We start from the raw sequence: 21,809 nt of genomic DNA, 5'->3' as shown, positions 1-21,809 counted from the left end.
AACTTAATTATTAGATATTACATTTGGTATTAAAAGTGCTAAATATGCATATATCTCATTAGTAGGATTTTGTGATATTTTGGGGAGCAGAAACACTTTCCCAGCTGTAGAAAAAAACTGTAACTTTATCTTCATGCAGTTGTTCATTTTTTTAGATATGTAGTTCGTGGTGTATATGTAGCTTGTATCTATGCTTAGTGCTAGTGTGTCTCCCTGTATGCTCTCCAGGTTTGTTGCTTAAAACACCTCAATTAAGGCTTATGTTCCATCCCCTTAACTGGATCCCACAGAACTGTTAGACTTCAAGTTTTACTGAGATTGCTATTTGCCAGAGATGGGTTTCACTGTTAATCCGTTGTATTCATCCATCGTAGCGTTGTGTGCTCCATGGCCTTAGTTCTCATTCAGCTCTTCGAATACTCTCCCACTACCTAGACAAGCTTTTATCAGTTTTTCATATCCCTTGTTCTTACCCACTTTTGAAATGTGGAAAATAAGTCCCACTCTTCCTTCTTTAAGCTAAACAAAAAATTTATTTGCAAATTTATTTCTCAAGGCAAGGTAGGTGTGTGTGTGTGTGTGTTCCTCCTGGTACTGAAAAATACTCTGACACTATAGTAGAAATGTCCAGGTGCTGCAAGTGCCATTTTTTCTTTACAGACAGCTGTGACCATGAAGAGTTGAGTAAATATTCAAAACTCATGTCACTGTCCCAAAACTCCATGTCACTGTCCCAGTAGGCTCAGGCCATATCTGCCAGTCACTTGGTTATGTCCAGAGAGGCTGTTCCAGAGCTTAAAGCCCACAGAAGGCATTGAACATAGGGTGGCTAGCACGGCCCTGAGGTAGAGAGGGAAGTTGGGTGCCTTGGTACAGAGGTGACAAACACTGTTCTGTGAAGTAATGCAGAGAGCCCAGGGAAAGCTACAACAGTTCCACTGAGTAGTGTGGGAGTAAGTGTGGTATATGGGCACCCAGTGAAGTCGTGTGAGTGAGGGCAACATGACCGCCCCTGCACTGGAGCACTGCCTGCACTGGAGCACTGCACTGGAGCACTGCCTGCACGGGAGCACTGCACTGGAGCACTGCCTGCACTGGAACACTGCACTGGAGCACTGCCTGCACTGGAACACTGCACTGGAGCACTGCACTAGAGCACTCCGGCACTGGAGCACTCCGGCACTGGAGCACTGCCTGCACTGGAGCACTGCCGGCACTGGAGCACTGCTGGCACTGGAGCACTGCCTGCACTGGAGCACTGCACTGGAGCACTGCCGGCACTGGAGCACTGCCCGCACTGGAACACTGCGCTGGAGCACTGCTGGCACTGGAGCACTGCTGGCACTGGAGCACTGCCTGCACTGGAGCACTGCACTGGAGCGCTGCCTGCACTGGAGCACTCCGGCCCTGCACTGGAGCACTGCCGGCACTGGAGCACTGCACTGGAGCACTGTGGCACTGGAGCACTGCGGCACTGGAGCACTCCAGCACTGGAGCACTGCCTGCATTGGAGCACTGCACTGGAGCACTGCCTGCACTGGAGCACTGCACTGGAGCATTGCTCTAGCACACTTAGCACTGCCCACAGAGGAAGGACTTGCATGCAGGAAATAGCATAAGGCATCTTAGCGGAAATGTCAGCTGACTAGTTGATGAGTGGAAATTAAAATATCCTCTCTTTTCTCTTGAAACCCTATTATTGAAAGTGTCTCTGATAATTCTAAGTCGTATGAAATATGTACAACTTATTTTTTCAAAAAAAACTGCTATAATGAAGAACAATATTTCATTTTAAATGGTATCACCTTTGCGGCACATTTATTTCTCTCATTCAATTTTAAAGTCTTGAAGTAATATTTTAATTTTCCTTTTGCACGTCCTCACTCACAGTAGCTTCCACTGTTTCTTCCCTTAAGTATTATCCTAAACATACTTTTCATTGATTCACTCCTACATTAGTTTAATAGATTCTCAACTCCCATTATGCTTCTAGCCTCTCCAACCTTTATGCTAAAAAATGGCTATTCAAAATACAATGATTTATTTTTATTATTCCAACTAATGAATCTCTCCTATTAAGAGTAAGATAATAACCCAGCCAGTTGAAAGCACTTGTTAATTTTTTTTCTAATTTATATTTATTTTTATTGGAAAGTCAGATAGATAGATAGGAGAAGAGACAGAGAGAGATCTTCCATGCATTGATTCACTCCACAAGCGGCTGCAATGGCCAGAGCTGAGATGATTTGAAGCCAGGAGCCAGGAGCTTCTTCCAGGTCTCCCATGTGGACACAGGGTCCCAAAGCCTTGGGCCACCCTTGACTGCTTTCCCAGCTCACAAACAGGGAGCTGGATTGGAAGCAGGATCGCCAAGATTACAACCAGTGCCTCTAACACATATAACGAGCACATGCAAGGCGAGGACTTTAGCCACTAGGCTACCACACCAGGCCCAGCAGTTGCTTATTTTTATTATTTAGTTTTATTTATTATAAAATAAAATTATATGTTATAAAATTCTTCCCTAAAACTTGACTTATTTGTTTGTAAGACAGAATAAGAGACAGAGAGGGACACGGAAAGGGAAAGAGAGAGGGAGAAGGAGACTAGGAGAAAGAAAATAGAAATTCTCTGATTTACACTCCCCAACACCTGCAACACTCAAAGCCAGGCCAGGCCAAGCCAGCAGCCAGGAACTCTGTTGTGGCCTCCCACACAGTTTGACAGCAGACAGTGTTCTTGAGACATATTTTACAGCTATTCCAGCTGCAGAAACAGGAATTTGGAGGTGAAGCAGAGAGTGATTATCCACTCCACAGTGGAGTGCTCTGGCAGTGCTAGGAGCAGTGTAGCCCCGCTGCACCAAAGTTTGGGGCCGCAATTAACACACGTTTACACACACACACACACACACACACACAGAGGCACACACAAACTTGTTAAAATTGATGGAAGATTTTAAAAAATGTGAAATACAAAAGTTAAAGATCATTATGAGGTTTTTTTACAGTGCTAATCACAATGCTGTCTGGGACTCCAAAGTTCATATCGGAGTCCCATAATTGGAGACTTGGTCTCTTCTCCATTGCACAGATGATGGCTCAAGTATCCCGGCACTACTTCTAGTGTGGGGAATAGTTCAAAGTGAATTCTACGCCCTTGGCCTTGCTCAGCCCATATTGTTTCATTCCTCTAGGGTCAATCCAGTAAATAAGGTCACTTTTTTTCTCTCCCTCTCTTTCCTTTTTAAGTACATAAAAATATTCAAAAGTTGGTTAAAGATCAACAATTTCACTATATCCACACCCTGACTACACATTTGTGTGACTTCTTGGTCTTAAATTTAATCACATGGATCCAGTGCGGTAGCCTAGCAGCTGAAGTCCCTGCCTTGAATGTGAAGGGAACTCACATGGGTGCTGGTGCTAATCCAAGCATCCCCGTTTCCCATCAAGCTCCCTGCTTATGACTTTAGAAACAGTCCAAGATGGCCCAACGTCTTGGGATCCTGCAACCATGTGGCCGACCTGGAAAAAGCTCTTGGCTCCTGGCTTCAGATCGGCTCAGCCGTAGCCATTGTGGCCAATGGGGAATGAACCGATGAATGAAACACCTTCCTCTCTGTCTCTCCTCCTCTCTGTATAGCTGACTTTCCAATAAAAATAAAACAAATCTTTTAAAAAATTAATCACAGAAGCTCCAGTCTCACTTGTTATGCTGTAAAGAATATTTAACACCCCCCCCCCCCCCCCGCCGGCTCCCTGAAACTATCCACCATAAAGCATTGCAAGACTCTGAATTTTCCATTTTAGGAAAGAATTTCTTCACGTCTTCGTGAGTTAAGCTCCTTTGGTGTTGTTTTGTCAGAATCAAAGCTATTCTTGGCATCTGTCTCGGCTTGAACAAGTCAGTGAGTGTGGCCTTAAAGGCATGAAATTTTGTTTTTCTGTTCTACCTCCTAATATTTTGTATATGAAGACTATGAGGACTTGGAAGTGCTGACGTCTTAGCTATTTGTATTTGATCATTACTTACTCTGTACATATATGTATATGTGTATATATTTGTAAGGCAGAACGAGAAAAAGGGACAAGGAGAAGCAGAAGGAGAGATGGAGGAGAGGGAGTGAAAAATCTATGTATGTCAAATTATAATACTGTACCCAGTCGATAAGCACTGATAGTATACATCAATTAAACATACATTTCAGTTCAACTGATAGTTTATCTAATGCTCTAGGTAAATATTTGAAGAGCTACCTCTCAGTAAATGGAATCTGCAAAAGAGTGTCCATGTTTCCTCACTCTCACTGTGTGACAGAGAGCAGCAAAGTGGTGAAAAAAGTTTGGAATACATTTTTAATCCAAATTATAGGGCTTAACATATATACTGTGAAAGAACACAAGTGATACCATCTTGCATCATTCCCAGATCCGTGTTTTTTTTCAGCTTTTGCTGAGATACACAATAGAATGTCATGAATACATCTTCTAGTCCTTTCTAAACCAGGAAATATTTTCAACCTGTATTCCTAGAATAAGAACAATATTTTGTTAATGATGTACATTTATTGTTTTAAAAGTTCTTAATAGCACATATTATTTTATATTTACATAATGAAGTCACGATGCCTGTATATAATCATTTTTATGGAAAGGCGTTATTGGTACCATTGACCCGTACTTGTTAATCAAGTGAGCATTTCCCCTCTGCTTTATAATCTCATGCAACTTCAACTCATCTTTTCGCCATCACAGTCAGAATGAGATTGACTGTGGACTGAACAAATATTATTATACTTTGAGTATTTCTTTGTGATTTCATTTGCATAGAGTGAAGTTGGGATCAGGGAATGAACAGAACAGTCTTCAAAATGGGCAAAAAGGAAAAATAAGTAAAAACTGTGAAAAGTTATATTTGATTGTGTTTGTTACAGTTCTAATGTCAAATATAATTATTTAAATTGCCAAATGTGCAGAATTTACAAGAATGAAGCATAGAATAGATTTTCCATAACTCCTGGCACCTTGCATGAGTTCACAGTAACTGTAAGGAGAGATTCATGGTAACTGTAAAGGTGGAGATTCTTTCGGAAGGCTAAGCTGCCACCTGTTGCACCACAGCTCATATTTGCATGCGTGTTTGAGTCCTGGTCCCTTTACTGCTAATGCAGCTCCCTGCCAAAATGCCTTGGCAACAGGAGACAATGGCTCAAGCCCTTGAATTCCTGTCACCCAGTGTGGAGACCAGAAGGAATTCTTGATGCCTGGCTTCAGGTTGGGCCAGCTCTGTCTCCTGTGTCTATCTGGGGAATGAACCAGAAAATGGAAGATATCTTTTTCTCTGGTATTTTACCTTTTTTTTAATAAAAAAAATCTTTTAAAAAGAATAATAAAAAGGAATGTAGTTATAATATAGCTTAAATTGTTATATTAAAACAATCTATTCTATTAAAACAATATACCCCTAATAGTATTTATTGCCCAATTAGAATATTGCTACTATAATTTGCCTAGTTTATATGAGATGTCAAAATGCACACACTCCACGCAGAAAGATTATCCCATATGAGCAAAATTGTGTTTTTGTTTCACCTAGAATCCTTTCTTTTATATTTCGTCCTTATAGGTTACAATTTAGGAACATTAGTCATTTCTTTTCCTCTGAGATATTGCAACTTTTTTCTAATGTACTTTAGTTTTCCATGTAATGATTCCGATGGGATTAATTATAGAATCTTTATTCTATAAAATATATTACTATAGATATATAAAAGTATTAAGTGAATTCTTTTCTTAACACTTATTTGTTTTGATTGGAAAGGCAGATATGCAGAGAGGAGGAGAGACAGAGAGGAGGATCCTACATCTGTTGATTCATTTCACAAGTGGCTGCCACGGCTGGAGCTGAACCAATCTGAAGCCAAGAGCCTGGATCCTCTTCTGGGCTTCACACATGGGTGCAAGTTCGCAAGGCTTTGGGCTGTCCTCGACTGCCTTTCCAGGGCACAAGCATGGAGCTGGATGGGAAGCTGGACCATTGGGATTAGAATTGGCACCCACCCGTATGGCATCCCTGCATGTTCATTGTGAGGCCTTCAGCCACCAAACTACCGTGCTGGGATGCATTTCTTATGAAGGATGTTGCTGTAGTGTGCAAAATATGGATTGTTTTGGAGCTCATTTGTCCCTCTATCCAATAATATATTTAAACTTCTTTGGGACATTTTTCCCATGCTATTTCCGTAATTTCCTGTGCCCTATAAAAGGGTTAACAAAGAAAAATAACAGCATTTTTTGTAGATATTGATTAAGTTTCCTGCTATCCTTCTCTGTGGATAAGGACATGGGAATACTCAGTGGACTTTCAGCCATCAGCTCAGCTGCATATATTTGCAATATTCTAGATTTTCTATCTTGTATGGAAATGTGACCTTCATCTATGACTTGTAATAATGAGGAGGCAGCTCTCAAAACTAAGCATGCATTTCAGGATTTCCCATGATAGAGCTCCTGGGTGGAGGAGGAAAATCAAACCAAATTTTTTTCCAACTTATTTTCTTATCTTTTATCAAAATTTCATTTCAAACTTTTTTTCCAGTTATTCCTACTGCAAAGATATTGATCTCATTTACTCCAGGCATATTATGGAGAAGACATATTTTGGAATAGTTCCAGTCTAAGAGTTGAGATTTCATCAGCCTAATTGGCGAACTGATGACTTTCAGATTGTTTTACACTTTAAGCGATTACTGCTATGTCTGTATATAAGCATATGTTCACATGAGTTGAGTAGGCGTGTGATCATCGTATCAATATTTAAAGTGTCTTACCTGCATTGAAGTAGTCGTGACTGAGATGACTTTAGGGTATTATATATGAAATAAGAAATAAATATTCTGGAAGAAAGGTCATGTAGATGTAAACTCTGCCAACACATGTTTAGAGCAGCTGCAAACACACTAAGGTTTTGTTCACCCAGGAAGACTTTCTGGGTTATTTGACTCTGCCCGTTATCAAAAAGCAATACTCATAGGAGCAGTTCCCAGAAAATCCGTATGAAATTTATGTTCTTAAGGAAGAGTCACAGATGATGTGATATTTTTCCTAACTTCTCCCTTTTCCTTGTTGTGTTGATTCTTAGGTCAGTTTCAATATGTAGAATTCCAAGAAAGCTATTTTTAAACACAGATAGGAGATAATATATAGTTATATAAAGAAGGTCAGAAAAACAAAGCAATGTCTAATGCTTGAACAGACGGGTAATTAGTTGTTTTGTTCCTTGAGGATGGGCGTGTGGAGATGACTAGTCGTTTGAACATGTAATGTTTGTAGCGTGCACTATCTAGATCAGTTTGTTTTAAGGCACAGATAATCTTTTGGTTTTCCAAGAAGAAGTACAACCTATGCCTAGAGCTCATAATCACATGCATGAATGCATTACTGTCAAAGCTAAAGGTACAGTTGCGAACACCTAAGGACACGTATGTGATGGACGGAAGCGGTGGTGTGAATACTCCTTGGTGGACCTAAAATACTAAGTGTGAAAGGCAGGGAAGATTTCAGAGAGGTGACTCATCTGCTAGGATTATGATATTTAAAAAACAATTAAAAACAAATTTAATAAAGAGCTGATAATATTCATATTCAGATAAATGCAGGAAAAACAATGATCTATATTAGTAATAGAGGGACGAATTGATGGGGTCTAGAGTCTATGTTGCATTCCATAGAAAAGACATTCTAATAAGAAAAACTAGAGCAATCAACAGACTGGAGCTCCCAGTGAATTCAAAGAAATCCTCACCTTTAGATCAGACACCTTCTCTGTCATTTCATGTGGTCATTTTCATCTATTTTATCACACTGAAAACCTGAAGTCACTGATTCTCATTGTCTTCTTCTTCATGACTGGATCAGTGGTCCCCAGCTGCTTAAGGAATAAGCCCCAAATCATGTGCTTTAGAACGAAGGCATCTTTGCAGCTCATCACTGAACGGTCAGCAGTTCCACAAGGGCTTGGCAAGACGGTCGTTCGGCTTGCCTTGAGTGAGTTCACAGCTGTAACGGTGATCAGCTTAGTGGCTCTGCCTCCAAGCAGGTGGCTGCACGTAGCCCACATGCACCACTCACCTGCCACCAGCCATCTTGGGTCTGTGCCAAGAATTACATGCAGAAGCTATCTGGAAGCTTCAGGCTGGTTTACAGAATTGATATGACACTATTTCTACCATAATGCATCAAACTGAAGCAAGACAGAGATCGGCCTAGATACAAGAAATGTTGAGAAAAATATGTGAAAAGAGGGAAGATGGATATAAAATGTGGTAGACACAGTAAGAGTAGAAAAAACAGTTTGAGTCACAACTGCCAGAGAGCTGAATGAACTTCAGCTTACACTTGTGAAACAGGGACAGCAGGAGTGAGTGTGAGGCTGGCCGGAGCGAGTGTGAGGCTGGCCGGAGTGAGTGTGAGGCTGGCAGGAGCGAGTGTGAGGCTGGCCGGAGCGAGTGTGAGGCTGGCAGGAGCGAGTGTGAGGCTGGCAGGAGTGAGTGTGAGGCTGGCTGGCTGGCTTCCACCATGACTTCTCTCATCTGTCATCCTGACTCGCAAGGTAACTGCTCAGCTCCACATCAGTTAGCATTGACTACTGTTTGATGAATGTTCCCAGGAAGACATAAGCTGGACTATCTTTGGGGCATAGTCTGGACTCAGCTTCCCTGACAATTGTGTGAGATCTTTCTGGGGAGGTCACTAGGTACAGTCCGTGGTGCCTGCTGGGACAAGTAGATCTCAGAACAGCGGCAACCTCCCATTGGGTGCTGGCCAGATACATAGTTATTTTCAAGGCTTCTTAATGCTTCACGCTAATGATAATCCAAACAGATAGCCTATATTCACAGCAGGAGCTTGTGCTGGATGAAACAGTGGCCCAAAGTAAACACAGAACCTAAATATTTTACTGAGCATGGCAAAAGGAATTTTGTAGTCATAATTAAGGAGCCTGGAGTGTGAATATTATCTGCTCAGGACGAACACTAGAGTTTATAAAACCCATGCGTGATGAATCAGAGCCAGGAAAAGCAAGGGCAAGGATGAGAGAATCACAGATCTGGTGAGGCGCTTTGAAGCAGAGGAAGAAGCCTGGAGCTGGGAACGCTCTCCGCCACTGGATACGGAATGGTTCTCCCCTGGAGGCTCCATCAGAGATGTTGTGCCTCCAATGACTGCGTTTTGAACTTATGACAGCAAACACCATAAAGCTACATTGTTTTTAAATGATGCAAGGTTTGAAGTAGTTGGTTACCATAGCAGTGCTAATGGGGAAGTTAGAGCCAGTATCTTTATGGAGGGAAAGCTAGTCTAGAATCAGCACAAAGATATCTGTATTTAAAGGAAACATGCATGGCAAAGGAAACATTTCATTGATGCTATTTGTTTGTCTCTCTCTTTCGACTTATCACTCTGTCAGAGACTGATCCTTTTGCACTAATTTTGTCCCAAATCAAGACAGATTCGGTTTCTGCTAAGCACCGTCATGCTGGTTCATGGACTGTGGTCCTTGCTGAGTCATCAGTGGGTGGAAGGAAGCAGGGCTGTCTGTTAGATAACTGTACTATTCGCACAGGGTTAGGACTTTTGCTTCATGACACAATGGCTTGTCAAATGCCCCATTTCCTACTACTATGATTTTGGGGGTTGGGCTCTCACTCTGTAAGTTTTGGGTGGACATAAATATTTAATCCAACGTAAATAACTAACCTTGAATTTAAAAAATAGCATACATAATTCTTGCTTATAGTTATTGCATACAGGTGGTGTTTTGATTCATCCATATATTGTGTGATGTTCAGTCAGGGCAAATCAATCATCTCCTCAAGCATTTAACGTATTTTGAGCCAAAAATCTCCAAAATACAATCTTCTAGATTTTTTTGAATTTCATACAGATCAGCATTTATAGCCCTTGTCTATATTCCTGTAGAAGAGCGATCTTTGTGTATTTACTTGTTAAACATTACGGATAATTTTATATTAAGTCTACCTACTACTCATTAATCAACATTTTGCAATCCCTCCCCATCCTTTGATAATCAAAATCAGGCTTTTTAATTTCTATGATATCCTTGAAATGTATTTTGATGATGCATGTGAAAGTACCAATTCAATGTAAAAACTATTTAAGGGCTTTGGAAAGACCCCTGAGAGTGTTTGTCTCAAGCCTTTCCATAAGGAGAGTGAGAAGGAGCAGCAGGTGGTAGGTGTTAGGTTATACTGGACACCTTAGAGCAGGGAATGCCTGGTTTTCCCATGAGCTACAAATCTTTACTGTTGTTAAAAAAAAAAATCCCAAACAAGGGGGGTGCTGTAATCCCTGAAAATGCCACATTTACAATTTGGAGGTGAGTCAGCGCACAGGCTGCTTCCCTTTCGGTAGCTGCACTCGTTGGAGGTTGCGCCAGACCTGTGATCCAGTGCTCTCCATGCTTCCTGCTCTGGCTTACCGTGTGCACAGTATATACTCTCCAACTCTGTGTGCTTGCAAATGCTCAAGAGAAATGGCTTTGTTCTTCTGCCTCTCCTCACTCACTTTTCAAGGATGACCTTGATAGTTATAGCTAGTGATTACAGAAAGTATTGCTAACAGAGAAATCAGTAATGAGAAAATAAATAAAATTTGATCGCAAGTCATTTTTAAGAATTCTATCCATCATAACATCTTTCTGAAAAACCTCTATATATGCTATTTTATGCATGATATAGCATGCATTATATATGGTATGTGCATATGTATTCTGTTTTATTTATTTGTTTGTTTATTTATTTATTTATTTATTTATTTATTTATTTATTTATTTATGTTGGGTTTTTAATTCCGCATACTTCTGTCCGGAGTTTTCTTCTACTATTTACGAATTTTTTTAAGCTTTATTTATTTTTATTGGGAAGTCAGATATACAAGAGGAGGAGAGACAGAGAGATCTTCTGTCTACTGATTCACTCCCTAAGTGGCCACAGTAGCTGAAGCTGAGCCTATCTGAAGCCAGGAGCCAGGAACTTCTTCCTGGTCTCCTGTGGTGTTGCAGAGTCCCAAAGCTTTGGGCTGTCCTCAGCTGCTTTCCAAGGCTACAAGCCGGGAGCTGGATGGGAAGCAGGGCTGCTGGGATTAGAACCAGCGTCCATATGGGATCCCTGAATGTGCAAGATGAGAACTTTAGCCGCTAGGCTACAACGCTGTATTTCTTAACTACATTGTTTTGTTTCTGTCTGTCAGTTTCAGATTGTTTATCTTTGGCTTCTTTTGATATGATCTAAAAATGACTTGCATAGCAATTCCTTTTGTCTGTTCTCTTGATTCATTGGCTTTCATTATAAGCTCTTTCATTGCTCCATTTAGGTAACAGCTTCTTGATGTTCAATTCTCATGCGTAGTGTCATGTTGCTCAATGACTATAGCATCCATATATCTAAAACTCATGCTGTTGCTTTTTAGAAAAAAAAGAAGTTACTACAGAGCAATTGCATTCAGCAAGTTTTAAACTATTATTTTTTCAGTGAGACAAATTTTAATTTAAATCAGAAGTATCTGATATCCCTTCTAGTAATGTTGAAAACCTGAACAAATATTTTAAAGGTTATTGTAGTTTTGCATTAATTTTTTTAATATTTTTATTAAATTTGTTCATTAATTACATTGTGTTGTAATTTCATAGGAACTGGAATTCTCCCCCCAAGTTTTGCATTAATTTAAAAGCTGATATCAAATAGAAATTTTAATGTGTCATGCAGTCATGTAATAGTACAATAAGAAATTTCTGTTATTTATTCCTTATAAAAAGCAACATAAGAACAAACTGAAAAGGCCCTTATCCAAATCATTTATGAATAGATAAGTAAGACTTTGCTTTATTCTTAGCAATTTCCAAATCAAATGTTCAATTTCATCGATAGTCTCAAAGGAATTTTAATAACTCAGGATTCTTCAAAGAGAATTTGAATCATTACCTGAAGATATTTTGAAAACTACATTTGCCCTGCATTATTCTTGATCCACCAAGTCAAAATTCCATGGAAAGGAGCCACATCTCCTTAGTCTTGAATTTCAACGTCGGTGGAGAGTCACTGCGCTGGACTTGGTGTTAGATAGCAAACAATAATACACCCTCACAAAATCTACCTTGTTATTACAGTATGTATGGCAGCGCGTTTGTATGAAACATCAGACAGGATCAAGCTTTTTTCCCTTCTGTAACACTTTTATAAATTTTTGTGCTCAAGAGAAAACAGTGTCCCCTAACTGTCTGACCTTCCCTATTTGTTTGTATAGCTCAGGTTTCCCTAGATTGAAGGTAGAATTCACTGTGAAAATGTTGTGGGCTGAATGTCTGTGATGTAATTTTTTTTCTAATTGATCAAGAACTTATTGAACATCTTGCATAGACAAAAAAAAATGTAAGTACTAGGAATAATAGAAAAAATGGAGCAGCCTGGGTTTGCAAATAAGGACAAAGGAATATGTGAAATAAATATTGCATTAAGTACACAGAAGATGACACAAACATATTTAGTTTGTATATTATAAAGTCATAACTTGAACAATTTAAACATATCTTCATCTCATGTTAACCATTATGAGCATGGACTTTTTTGTATAATGTTTATATGCAAGCACACACATACATATATACACCCCCACATGCACATTTACATATTAAACATATTTGCTTATAAATATATATGGTATTCAAAAGTTTGTTAAATATAAAATATGAAAAAAAAATCACATGTCATTCACAACTAATTTGCACCCAAATAGACTTTAAATTTCATTTTTATGAGCTTTTTCAACTGCTACCTTATGTGTCTTAATACATTTACTATATATATAGTAAATATATAATACTTATAGCATAAGTTATGTATGGCATGTGCATATCTACAATGTTTTGTTTAAACTGAACCACATTAATTTATTACTTTCAATCAGTTTCAGATTGATTATGGAATGATTTGAAACTACGCATATCTCTATATGTGCTCACAGACACATATAGATAATAAATGCATTTGAGTTACAGTTGTCAAGCTTATCTTTTAACTCACTTTCCTTAATTTGTTGGAATAAATACTGACAACTAAGTGACATATGCATTATGGTTATCAAAGTGTCAGTCATGTTTTTCTACTATTTCGATAGTTTTTGCTTTACATCATTACTTTTTTATCCATTGCAGAAGATTAAGCATGGTATCACCACAAGCAACTTCTGTGTGTTTGTACTTAGGGGTGTTTGCCATTGGTGGTACTGCATTGGTTCCACGTTAATGGCCTTTCCAACTTTTGTACTGGCTTCCATATGGTTTGACTTGGTCTTGAGTTTTGTAGAATGTTTTGGCATGTTAATTCTCTTGGAAAACCAGATGCAAAATAAAGATTCTAGAACACAGTCATCAACCATCTGATACGAAAGAGAGAGGGAGAGTTCTGGAGGAAGAGAGAAATGATGACGAGGGTTTCATTGCAGTGAATCAGCTGTTTTCAGCTGGTTTTCTCAACAGGCTACTCCCCCAACCGCCACCTGCCACTGTACTGACAGCTCAGGATTCTCAAGTAATTCCCAAACCACTGACCTGCTCAATGTCACGTGCACTGGAAACACTGGAAAGCAGTGGGAAGCTGTGGTTTGCTTCCTTTATTATTATTATTTTTAATTTCTCCTGGTAGTGCAGTTAAATTATATAATCGAGGAATAGCTCTCTTAGAAGAGTTTTTTTTTTTTTTTAAATATGATGAATTGGCTTTTGGCTTTAAGTAACAATCTAAAGACCTGCATTTGCCTATGTACTGTATGGCTGCTGAGTGGATTAGGTTAGGTCAGAAGCACTTGCATTGTTTATGAGCCAGAGAAATATCAAGGCTTCTCTCTGGCACTTTATGTTTGCACTTCAGTCGTGCCTTTTCATGACAGAGCCATTTCTATCCTGACATCTATGATGAGTGAGTAGACTCTGCTTTGCTGATTGTCTAATTGGTAATTCAATTTTCTTAATAACCTTCTTTACAGGAACTGGATTTTGAAGCCAAAACAAGTTACACTCTACGCATAGAAGCTGCAAATAAAGATGCTGATCCCCGCTTTGTAAGTTTGGGGCCATTCAGTGACACGACCACCGTCAAGATCATTGTGGAGGATGTGGACGAGCCCCCCGTGTTTTCCGCACCTTTGTACCCCATGGAGGTGTCCGAAGCTACCCAAGTGGGAAATATCATTGGCACCGTTGCAGCTCATGATCCAGATTCTTCCAACAGCCCTGTGAGGTAAAACTCATAACATTACTTATTTCTGTTTCAGTTTGCCAGTATTCACCTCTCGCATATTTGCACTGTGACATCTTTCTTTTTGTAGGAAAGAAAGCTTATATATATGGAAAAGGAGACAAAAGGGAGGGAGAGGTAGAGATAGAGAGCAAAGAAAGATGAAGAAGAAAGAAAGCGGGAAAAAAGAAGAGAAGGGAAAGGAAGGGGAGGGAGGAAAAGAAAGGAGTGATCCACCTACTGGAGCGCCCACAAGAGCATGGGCTGAGCCAAATGCTGACACCGGGAATTTACTAACTCAAAACCATAATATTTGCCCAAGTCCCTAATTTTATAACTATATTTTATGTGTTCATTGTAATCTTAAAGCCATATTGTCCTAAATGTTTTCCAAAGTACACTGTGTCCAAAAATGAAATGATGAAGTTGTAGTATTAGGACAAGGGCGTATGTGAAAAAATGCACAGATAAATGCAAATGTGGATTTGGATTAGCATTTCATCGTGATGATTTTAATATTGCTTTGTTTGATACTACTTTTGCAGAATTTATTATTTCAACTTAAAATTGTAAGTATCTTCCTTTTTCTCCCCGTTTTTTAACCAAAACGTAACATTGTGCGTGTTGTTGGAATGCTATTTGATGTTCTCCTATGTGTGTTCATCCTATAAGGTCTAAATAAGGGAAAGGGCACGTATTTTCCAAATAGATGTAAGCTGTTAGTGGGAAAGGTGTTCAAAGTCCTCTTCTCCAGCTTTCCACCATTACAACATGGTGCTCATGATGTATTAAGCCACCTCTTTTTGAATATTACATTCTGTAACGGCTTTCAGCACTTAAGTATACAAAAACCTAACAAATATATATATATATATTCTGTTACTCACATAACTGTCTACTAAAGACAGTGTTTTCTTCTCAGAAAATACAACATAGGTGTTAGGTACACAAATACAAGTCTTTTCCACGCATAACATCAGATGTTAGTTTGAGAATCAGGGAAAGTGTAAAATTCTATTGAATCATGAATGGAATACACGTCCTAAAACACAGCATCGTACTAACATTTTCAAGAATAATTTCTGAACTTCTGAATGAATGATAGAAGGTAAAGGTAATGAGATTGGATAAGCATTCGGGTGGAGACCCATGGCTGATTCCTTATGGATTTACAATGAAAGGAGGAGACGGAGGGGGACTTGGACACTCCATGTCTAATGGCATGGGATGCTCTGCACAAACTTGAGACTCTAGCAAGGGTCATCACTAGGTGAATTCACTAGACCCTGCACCTACCAGACCGTAGGCTGTGTCATGGCTTACAGGATTGCGGCGTTATTTAGTGAGCTCTGAGTATCATAACTGCTAAGTGGATACTATACAATGCATTAAGATGTGATTGATAGTTATATAGCAGATTGGTCTACATGTTTATTAAATTTCTTCACAATATAGAGATTTTGTTTGTGACTAAATCCCTCAGTGATTTGTGATTTTTTTTACATAACATGATTAGTGATTAATAATATTTAACGGGTTCAGTGAATTGTAGTCTTTGTATACTTTATTACAGTGCATTAAAACTACTGATAATAGAGGCAAGTATTTTAGTTATTCAGTTTTGCATTTGGAGAATTAATATTTCATGAGATTCATGTGAAGTTTAAAGCCTTTTCCTTTCAATAATCTAGAAACCTATTTTACTTTAAATAGGCAAAGGTTAAAGTATTAAGAGATGTTATACTTGAAAACCAAATAATTTTAGTCAGCTTGATACACGATGAGTAGATCACAATGCTTTTCTGCAAACTATCAGTTTTCTCAATGTCATTGGTTAAAACACACACAAAGGCAAATATATATACATATTGGGCCGACCTTGATTGCTTTCGCAGGACACAAGCAGGCAGCTGACTGGGAATTAGGACTGCTGGGACTGAGAACAGCACCCATATGGGATCCTGGTGCATGCAAGGCGAGGATTTTAGCTACCCGCTACCAAGTCAGGCCCAAAATTCGTTTTTATTATTTTTATTGGAAAGGCAGACGTACAGAGAGGAGAGACAAAGATCTTCCGTCTGTTGGTTGACTCCACAAGTGGCCATAAAGACCAAAACTGAGCCCATCCAAAGCCAGGAGCCAGGAGCTTCTTCCAGGTCTCCCACATGGATACGGGGTCCCAAGGTTTTGGGCCATTCTCTACTGCCCTCCTAGACCACAAGCAGGGAGTTGGATGGGAAGTGGAGCAATTAGGACATGAACCAGCACCCACATGGGATTCTGGCACATACAAGTTAAGGATATTAGCCACTAGGCTATCACGCCAGGCCCTCAACAGAACAAAAATATGTATAGATTTTACCAAGATTAGAGATTGCATTCTCCGAGAGGTGCTTTTAATCAATTAAAAGGACAAACTGCAAAACAAGTTATATGTGTAGTAAAAGTCAATGTAATTGTGCAACAACCTCTCAAAACTTCACCCAAGATGAACAGATGGCACAATTAAAATAAGGACAGCATTTGTAACATATCACTCACTGAAGAGAATTGGAGCGTGTCAGCTAAACACATGAAGTATGGTCAATATCATTAGAAAAATGCTCAGTGAAAGCACTGCATGGTAAGGTTGTAGAGCAGCGAGGTATGTGATTTTGAAAAGAATGCAAAATGGGAGACCCACGATGGAAAGTTTAGCAATCTTAGAAACATACATTGATGATCTGATGCAACATTCCCACATCTTTGGGGAGATGAAGTATTTCTAAACTTGTAGATGAATGCCTGTTTTATCTCTCTCTGTCAAAACTGGCATAAATCCAAAATTCTTTCAATATGCAAATGTGTAAACTTGCTATCCTATATCCACTTGCTGGTATACTATCTGGCATTACAAAAGAATGGGCACAAACGTTGGGCAAATCTCATTCACTACACTGAATAAAAGAAGTCAGTCCCCAAATGCCTCATCTGCTGCCTTCGAATTTTGAAGGCATTCTCCCAAAGTTAAAATACTGGTGAGTGTATTGGTGTTTACGTGCCTCATAAAACTTACCAAGTGTTGCAGTAGCTATTTGTTCTCTATTTATAAAATATATTAAAGCTACTGTCTAATGTCTCATCCTTCTATGTATAATAATGTAATAAAAATCTAATAACCTTTTTTCAACCAGTTTCCTATTGGCTCCCAGTGAACTATGTGAGAAATAGAGTATGATGGGAACAATGGCATTTACCCCCCAAATCAGCTCCGAAAATTGCTACAGCTTTCACCTTCTGCTGTTTTTGTATTTCTTGCCTTGGAGAAGCCAATTTTCAGGCTTGGAGGCTACTGAGGCAGCACTGGGGTAAAAGGAGCCCACTTAGCAGGCCGCTGAGGCAACAATGCTAGCCAAGCGAATAATTGCTCTGCTGTTGGACCATCTAGACCCCAGCCACTATTCAGCTGTAATTTTCTTGCGAATTAAGAGCTAGAACTGCCTAACAGTACATGCTTTAAAGCAATAAAGAAAAGATATATTAAGTCTTATTATTGCTGTAGGCCACCAAATGGCAGGTATTACACTAAGTATTTATACAGGAGTGATAAAGAGGTGCCATATTACCTGAGTTGGTAAGAGAGAACTGATGAAACAAGGAATATCAATGACAGAGGAAAAAAAGTTGATAAGATCAGGAGACAAGTTCATCAGAATGCAGAATTGTGAAAGAAGGAGGTATGGACAGTCTAAAAGTCTTAGAATTTCAAATTAATGCATGTGAGAGCTGAGTGAACAAGGGAATTCTGGTTGAATCTATCATTGAATGGAGGCAGGGGAGCAGAGTACATTATTGAAGGCAAGACGTTCAGCAACATGGGAGACCAGTAGGCTTGAAGCACTATCTACATATTTTAATAGTGAGGTTTGCTTGTTTTTCTGTTTATTTGCTTCTATGTCACTCAGCTTGGGGAAAAAACCTGCAGGGGAGGGGAGTTTTGCACATGGAACAAGCAATACTGAATAAGAATATAAATACTCCACAAACACTGGGATTGCAGACGCATGTTGGCAAAAGCCTTGTGCATGTCAAGGATGCAAACATACATTTCATTCGGAATGGATGTGTAACCGTAACCAGGGTTATTTATTGTACATGGATTTTAATAGCCAATTTGAAATAATAATAATAATGAATTTAATATTGTAATGACATTTCACAGAGCATTATAAAAATAAGTATATCTTGGTGGTCATTTTGTACTGTATGGAAGAAAAGCAAAGAGATTCCAAAAACATAGGATATAAATCACACACTATATAGGAGAAATTTTATATAAGATATATGTTTATCTTATTAATGTGACAGATGACGAAGTCAGTAGGAAGCTGATATTAGCAACACAATTAATGAAATAATGTTAATGAGATATGACCAAACAAATATTACATATGTTTAATTTTTTTCAATTAGGTATTCAATTGACAGAAATACAGACTTAGAGAGATACTTCAACATTGATGCCAACAGTGGCGTTATAACCACAGCCAAGTCTTTGGATCGAGAGACGAATGCTGTTCATAATATTACAGTTCTTGCAATGGAGAGCCGTAAGTAGTAAGGTTTAAATCTAGACTGTTGTGGATAACAGGGCGAGTACAGGCTATTATGAAGTTTGAAAACACAATCAGAACCATAATAATTACATGTTTCAACTAAACAGAACATTGGAAAATCCCAGATTTTTTAAATGGCTCATTTATTCATTTAAAAGACAGAGTTTCAGTGAGATAGGAGAGAGATTCCAACCGATTTTTCACTCCCCAAATGGTGTAATGGCCTGGACTGAGCCATGCCAAAAGCAAGAACCAGAAGTTGTTTCTGGATCTCCCACATGATGGAGGCTGAAGCATCTTAACCATTTCTGCTGTTTTTACCAAGTCATTACAAACAAGCTGGATTGAAGTAGAGTGTCTAGGACATGAACTGGTGCTAATATACGATCCTGGCATCATGGCCTTTGGATTAACCTATACACCACAATGCTGGCCAATATCTCAAATTTTTGTTTAGAGATTTGTTTTGTTTTTATTGGAAACACAGAAAAGCAGAGAGGAAAAGAAAGAGAGAGAACTTCTATCCACTGATTCACTCTCCAAAGAGCTGCAATGGCTGAAGTTTGGACCATTCTGAAACCAGGAGCCTGCTCCGGAATGTCCATGTAGGCGCAAGGGTCCAAGAACTTGGGCGAATCTCAGTTGCTTCCCAGGCCATAAGTAGGGATCCGGATTGGAAGTATAACATCCAAAACTTTCCCTAGAGTCCATGTGGGATAATGGCACTACAATCAGACTGAGATCAATGTTAGCCACCACAGAAACCTAGAATTTTTGAGTCATGAAAAATGTGTGTTTTTCTAGTTTGTTAGTTTTCAAACTTTTATTTGTATTTTTTTTCATTACTGGTGCTTTCATCAAAATTTCTAGTTAAAATTTTATCAAAACTTCTAGCTAAAATGTTAATTTAAACTTTAAAAGTGACTTAAATTCATGAATATGAAATATCTTTGGAGAACTAATTTTTGGTTTTTGGCCACATTTATAGTGCAATTTATGCTGAAACGGAGTTGATGAAGCTAATCTCTAATCAAAGCATTCAGATATAAATATTCTGCTATTAAATTTTAGTTTCTAAGAAGAAAACTTTTGGAAAACTAAAAGATACTTATATGTTTGTTATATGTATACATATATATTACTCAGTATATGCATACTGCATGTGTATATATTGCAAGTGTATATTTATGCAAGTATGAGCTGTAGTATCAAAAATATTGAAATTCATAGTATGTCTTCTATTTGATATCTCTTATTATAAAAATAATTGAATGCATATTTGTCAAAAAGTTCATGGAAAATGGAACCCTAAAATAGCTTTTAGTGAAAAAAAATCTTGAATGGAATAGTATGTTTTGCCACTGCATGCAACATGGTGTCAGGTCATGGGCTGGCTGTTTCACTTCCGATCCAACTCCCTGTGCACTGTGGCAGCCACAGATAATGGCCCAAGTGCTTTTTGCACAGTTACCACCCATGCAAATGCCCTGGATGAAGCTCCTGACTTCAACCTAGCCCAGCCCTGTTCATTGCAGTCATTTGGAGAGTGAAGCAACCTGCTTCGGTAACTCCAGCTTTCAAAATGCAAAAGTAAATCTTCAAAACTAGCACTTTGAAATCCATACCACATTTTTTTCATGAGCACTTTGAAGATGCTTATACATGTATCCATAGACATATTCATATCCACACGTGCTATATCCACATATTTAAACGTGCATGCTTGTGCACAAATTTACAAATACACACACGCTGTGTATGTATACTGCAGCTTCCTTTGTGGAGTTTACTTGCGATGATTCCGGATTTCATTTGATACTTTGTCGCTTTATTTTTGTAACTGTGCTTTGGAGGGCCAAACATGTCTTCCTGATTCTGTCTCTTGAGTAAAATAGCAGCATAAGAATAGTTTTGCCATCAGAGTAAGTAATATGTTCTCATATTCATTAGAGAACCCATCGCAAGTGGGGCGAGGCTATGTGGCCATCACCATTCTCGACATCAATGACAACGCCCCCGAATTTGCCATGGACTACGAGACCACTGTGTGCGAAAACGCTCAGGTGGGACAGGTCAGTGGCTTTTGGATCACTTTGCTCCTCCGCGGTGAACTGAAAAATATCCAGCAGCAGTTGTCTTTGAAATTCTTCCAGCTTTCAGATAAACTATAATCAGCTTGTTTCAGCAAAACTAACACTTTGATGTGTAGCGTAAACTAATATGAAAGGAATTTTCAAAGTCTGGTTTAATTGTGTGATGAAAACTCCTCAGGAAGAAAAGGTAAACACTGTATGTCCTGCTGGAGAGTTGAGGGCCCCATCTCCTGGGAGCATTGAGTTCCAGAGGGCTGCTCACTCAACACGGCAGGGGGCTCACCGTGCCATCCCGTGTCCTGTGATGTTTGCTGGGGTGTCTAATCAATTGGTATGGCTTGTTTCTGAGGTTCACAAAAGTAAATGCAAATGTAAAACTTGAAAGGATGCGTTGTTTCAAAGAACCCTCTGTCAGGGTGGCTTCACCTTAGTACCCTGTTTCTTTCTCCCCCACCATAAAGTCTGTATTTATTATGAAGGGATCATTCCGTCTTGGCTTTGGAAAATTCAGGAGCAGCCACAGGTGTGCCTCCCTCCTACGTGTGTTCCTTTCCAGGTTATCCAGAAAGTCAGCGCCGTGGACAAGGATGAGCCAGCCAGTGGACACCAGTTTTACTTCAGCTTGATGACAGAGGCAAGCAACAACCACAACTTCTCCCTGAAAGACAACAAAGGTAAGGTCTTGTTGCTGTCATTGTTGAAGACAGCAGCTACAAACTCGCTATGCAAGGCCCTTTCAGATTATAGATAGTATTAAATAACAAGGACATGAATGGAAGGGCGATGCGCCAACTCAAGCAATTTCTC

General features: G+C 39.1%; 1 protein-coding gene across 1 annotated transcript in view; it reads left to right on the top strand.

Moving 5' to 3' along the window:
* Positions 1–21,809, top strand: part of CDH7 (cadherin 7) — a 98,290-nt gene that overhangs the window by 60,270 nt on the left and 16,211 nt on the right. The window contains exons 7-10 of the mRNA XM_058676862.1: positions 14,064–14,317; positions 18,767–18,903; positions 20,860–20,981; positions 21,559–21,676. Of these exons, the coding sequence (XP_058532845.1) occupies positions 14,064–14,317; positions 18,767–18,903; positions 20,860–20,981; positions 21,559–21,676 (631 nt within the window). The remainder of the gene's footprint in view (positions 1–14,063; positions 14,318–18,766; positions 18,904–20,859; positions 20,982–21,558; positions 21,677–21,809) is intronic.

Source organism: Ochotona princeps, chromosome 18 (assembly GCF_030435755.1).
Source record: "Ochotona princeps isolate mOchPri1 chromosome 18, mOchPri1.hap1, whole genome shotgun sequence".
Classification (NCBI taxonomy): domain Eukaryota; kingdom Metazoa; phylum Chordata; class Mammalia; order Lagomorpha; family Ochotonidae; genus Ochotona; species Ochotona princeps.
The sequence above is the reverse complement of the archived record's forward strand: the minus strand, read 5'-3'. Positions and strand labels throughout refer to the sequence as shown.